Source organism: Echinops telfairi, unplaced genomic scaffold (assembly GCF_000313985.2).
Source record: "Echinops telfairi isolate 266 unplaced genomic scaffold, ASM31398v2 ScPeMD7_7468;HRSCAF=8506_0, whole genome shotgun sequence".
In the NCBI taxonomy this organism is placed as follows: Eukaryota; Metazoa; Chordata; class Mammalia; order Afrosoricida; family Tenrecidae; genus Echinops; species Echinops telfairi.
Genome location: NW_022111369.1, coordinates 6,261,407 through 6,265,703, shown reverse-complemented (window position 1 = coordinate 6,265,703; position 4,297 = coordinate 6,261,407). Strand labels below are relative to the sequence as shown.

Here is a 4,297-nt window from a genome sequence, read left to right as displayed (position 1 = left end):
ACCTCCTCCCTGGGGGACAGACAACAGAAAAGTGGGTGAAGGGAGACGTTGGACAGGGCAAGATATGACAAAATAATAATTTACAAATTATCAAGGACTCATGAGGGAGTGGGGAGCGGGGAGGGAGGGGAAAATGAGGACCTAATGCCGGGGGTTTAAGTGGAGAGGAAATGTTTTCAGAATGATGAGGGCAATGAATGTACAAATGCGCTTTACACAATTGATGTGTGTATGGATTGTGATAAGAGTTGTATGAGCCCCTAATAAAATGATTAAAAAAAATAACCTCCTTAGATACAGCTGATGCTCAATGTAGTAGAGCTTGGTATTTCTCTTTGTGGATTTGCTAATAAGCTTTCCCTTGTTCTGGGAATTAAAATGCTTTCCTTTTGAACCCAATTAACTCAGAAGGCCTCTATGAAAAGGCCCTTCTTTGAGGTCTCTCAGTGGAATTGATTGGTCCCGAATATTCTTCCCTCACTGGCTGTTAAAATATTTCCTAGCTCTTGAAGGTATATTTTGAAGACTGTCTCAAAATCTCCCCTCCAAAATGCTGAAGAATAATGAGGGCACCAGCTCGGGCTCCCACAGTGAAGAGGGCTCCGTCTTCTCCCAGGCTGAGCACAGGATAGTTGCATCTTACTTGATTACGGCAGGTATGGCTGTTTGGTTACTCCAGTAACAGAGATCTTGCTTTAGAAGGGGAGAACAAGCATTTTTCTGTATTAGGAAGTAGGAGTTTCAAAGCAGTCTTTCAGAGAATGTTGCGAGTTACATTTTGTTCGTCAGGGGGCCTGGTAGTGGAGTGGTTCTGCACTGGGCTGCTAACGGCAAGGTCAGCAGTTTAAAACCACCAGCCTTTGAAAGGGAGAAAGATGGTCTTTCTAATCCTGTAAAGAGTCTAAGAAACTCCAGGGCAGTTCTACTCTGTCCTGCAGGGTGCCTATGAGTTGACACCAGCTTCATGGCAATGTTTGTTTGGGGGTTTTGTTTTGTATATATGCATATTTAAAAATAGGTCTTTTTTTTTTTTAGTGGAATCTAGCCAAGATCAAAAGTCCAGATAAGAAAATTAAAGTTTTAAAAACAGAGAGAGAACAGAGTATATTGCTATTGAGGACAGAATTTGAAAACTCACTTCATTCCACAATGTTGAAATGTAATGCGCCTCTTGAACTTGTATCCCATCTTTTATATTTTTAAACAGTGGATAGATTCCTTACCTTTTGGTTCTTTCAGTTTTTAAAATCTGTTAAATGAGGATATGAATGAGCTACCTGTCATGCGTGTCTTGAAGAGTACATGAAATAACACATCAAGTACTTTGGGTATAAGATATTGGACAAATATCACCCTTTAGCATACATGCGCATTGATTCAAATATTGGATGAATCACTTAGGTAAAGACTTCTTAGAAGACGAGAAGGATGGGAGGAATGATAAAAATCCCTTTAGTATCATTTTTTTGTGACTAGGTTGAAGTGTGATATAACTTTCTACTGACCAACCTCTTTATTTCCAAATGTATGTTCCTGCAACGAACTTCAGAAGAAACAATTTTTGTTATATTGGGTTATTTTTTGGATTGAATTTTATGGAAAATTTCAAGCACATTGAAACGTAGAGGGAAAGGCAATACATTCTCATGTACTCAAATTAATACTTTACAATCACTTAGTTTTTCTCCGTGAATTCACAATTAGAGTATTGCTTCTATCATTAGACATTGTGAGTTTCTAAGTTAATTTGTATAGATTGTAATGACATTAATTCAAGCAACATTTGAATATCTGTTATATAAAACAAAGAACTACTGCCACCTGACTCTTAGTCACCTTATAGGACAGGGTAGAACTACCCTTGTGGGTTTCTGAGACTATAACTCTTTATGGGAATTGAAAGTCCCGTCTTTCTCCATTGGAGCTTCAGGCGGATTTAAACTGCTAGCCTGTGGTTAGCAATCCAATGTGTGATAGGCACTGAGCTAATGCTACTTTCCCTTTTGAGTTTTGTGTTATTGCTACTTTTTGAGAGAACGATATACTATTTAAAGATAAAAGCCCTTAAATACAAAGAAATACTTTGTAGTTAAGGTGTTGATGTATTTAATTTTGGTTCATTTATTAAAAATAATCTGCTACCTTAAAAGAATATAGCTATCACTAGGACACTGAAATTTACATGGGAAAAGTAGGAAGATTTGAGACATAACTGATGGAGCATTACAGCAATGTAGGCAAGTATGTTGGGGACTTTTAGAAGACAGAGTAAAATGTAGGTAGGAAAAGGCTTTGGGGTAGAGGTGGGGTCCATATGAATATGAAGATTGGATAACATTTGGTAGGGAGAAAAAGGAACAAGGTGTTCAAACTGGGAGAAGCTTGTCAAGGTTTCTTACAAGTGTGTTGTTTTTGATAAATAACAAGAATCGAAGGCTTGTTTTGACAATTATGGAAATTTTCTTCTCCTTGCCATTGAGTCACTTCTGAATCATAGTGACCTTAAACCAGCGGTTCTCAACCTGTGGGCCATGACCCCTTTGGGGGGTTGAACGACCCTTTCGCAGGGGTTGCTGGATCCATAACAGTAGCAAAATTACAGTTATGAATTAGCAATGAAAATAATGTTATGGTTGAGGTGTCACCACAACATGAACTATATTAAAGTGTCACGGCATTAGGAAGCTTGAGAACCACTGCCTTAAAGGTTAGTGAGAACTACCCCTGTGAGTCTCTGAGAGCAACTCTTTATGGGAGTAGAAAACCTCATCTTTCTGCCACAGAACTGTTGGCGGTTTCGAACTGTTGACCTGTGGTTAGCAGCCCAACACATAATCCACCCCCAAGGTTCCTGGGAACTTTGCTTAGGGAGGGTGAAAGTAGACTGAGGCAGTTAGCCTGTGATACCAGGATGGGCCATTTGGATTTATATCCCTCATACAGTGAAGTATTGGAAGTTTTGAAGAATAAAGCCATGACAAATTCTATGTTGTAGCAAGCTCATTCTGCCTGAAGCTTAGAGGGGCAAAGAACTGAAATCTGGAAAATGAAAGGGAACTTTTGACCCAAGTGCTAAGATATAGTAGTTCTTAACTATACTTTTGTCTATCAGTGCTTGGAAACGTTCCTCCATTTCTCACAATAGCTGGGGATTCCAAACCAAACCAAACTCACCACCATTGAGTTCATTCTGACCCGCCAGTAATTCTCTTGCCAACGAACACATCCCTACTGCTTTCTGGTTAGCCCCTAAGAATCCTTGTCCAGCTGAAATGGTTTCACACCCACCCTTAGGATCTAATGTGCCCACGGCTGGTTTCTGGGCATATTATGCATCCTTTGCAGCAAGAAAGGGAAGTTGATCAGGCTATCCTCCAGGCCCAGTCCATTCAACAGTATTTCTCACTGTTAATGAACACAGTGATCGTCTAGTATGTTTAGGCACCAATCTATCTGCGTTCATCCAACTCTGGGGCACTGACAACAGAGTTTCTGAACCTGCAAGACTGAGGGTCAGATCCTGGACTGTGGGAACTCAACTAGGGGAGGCTTTTTGATAGTACCCAAAACTGGTATCCTTGCTGAATATCCAAATGTTGTAGTACACATTCTGTGTGAGTGTGTGTGTGTTGGAAGAAGCATGAGACTGGGATATATTGAATTCCAAATAATACTGAGAGAGTATCCTATGATCTTACAAATGATAGATGCTTAATAAATGCAGTGGGTTGAATGAAAAAGAAGATGTATGTATTGAGCACACAGGTTAGGACTGGAAATAATGATACAAGAGCTGTTAATATAGATGGGTTACTAACTGCAAAGTTGGCAGTTCAAATCCCCCAGCCTCACCATGGGAGAAAGATGAGACTGTCTATTCCCATAAGGATTTACACTGCCAGAAAACCCTATATAGGGTTGTCATGAGTCAGAATCAACTCGATGGCAGCCTTAGCAAGCAGGAAGAAGTTGGGTTGCCAAGAGACAATGTGTGGTCGATACATATTCTAAAATTCATCAGAGATGATGAGCCTGAAACCCTTTTAAAAGCAGAGTAATCAAAGTGATGATATAAAAAACCACTCCCTCGAACCAAAGAAGGGGGAGGAATAGAGAGTGGAGCACATCTTGGCCCACCAAGCCTTGAGGACGATATTCCTGCTCAGAGAAGCCAATCCACAGAAAGGACAACATGACCGACCCCACTATGAGACACGATATCCCTCACTGATCCATAGCCCTACAGGGGACAACACTGGAGACACCATGTGGGAATTGTGCCCGTTCTGATCCCTAC

General features: G+C 40.4%; 1 protein-coding gene across 1 annotated transcript in view; it reads left to right on the top strand.

Moving 5' to 3' along the window:
• The first annotated feature begins 550 nt into the window (after nucleotides 1-550).
• Nucleotides 551-4,297, top strand: part of RRH (retinal pigment epithelium-derived rhodopsin homolog) — a 25,633-nt gene continuing 21,886 nt past the window's right edge. The window contains exon 1 of the mRNA XM_004703460.2: nucleotides 551-656. Coding sequence (XP_004703517.1) covers nucleotides 551-656 — 106 coding nt within the window. The remainder of the gene's footprint in view (nucleotides 657-4,297) is intronic.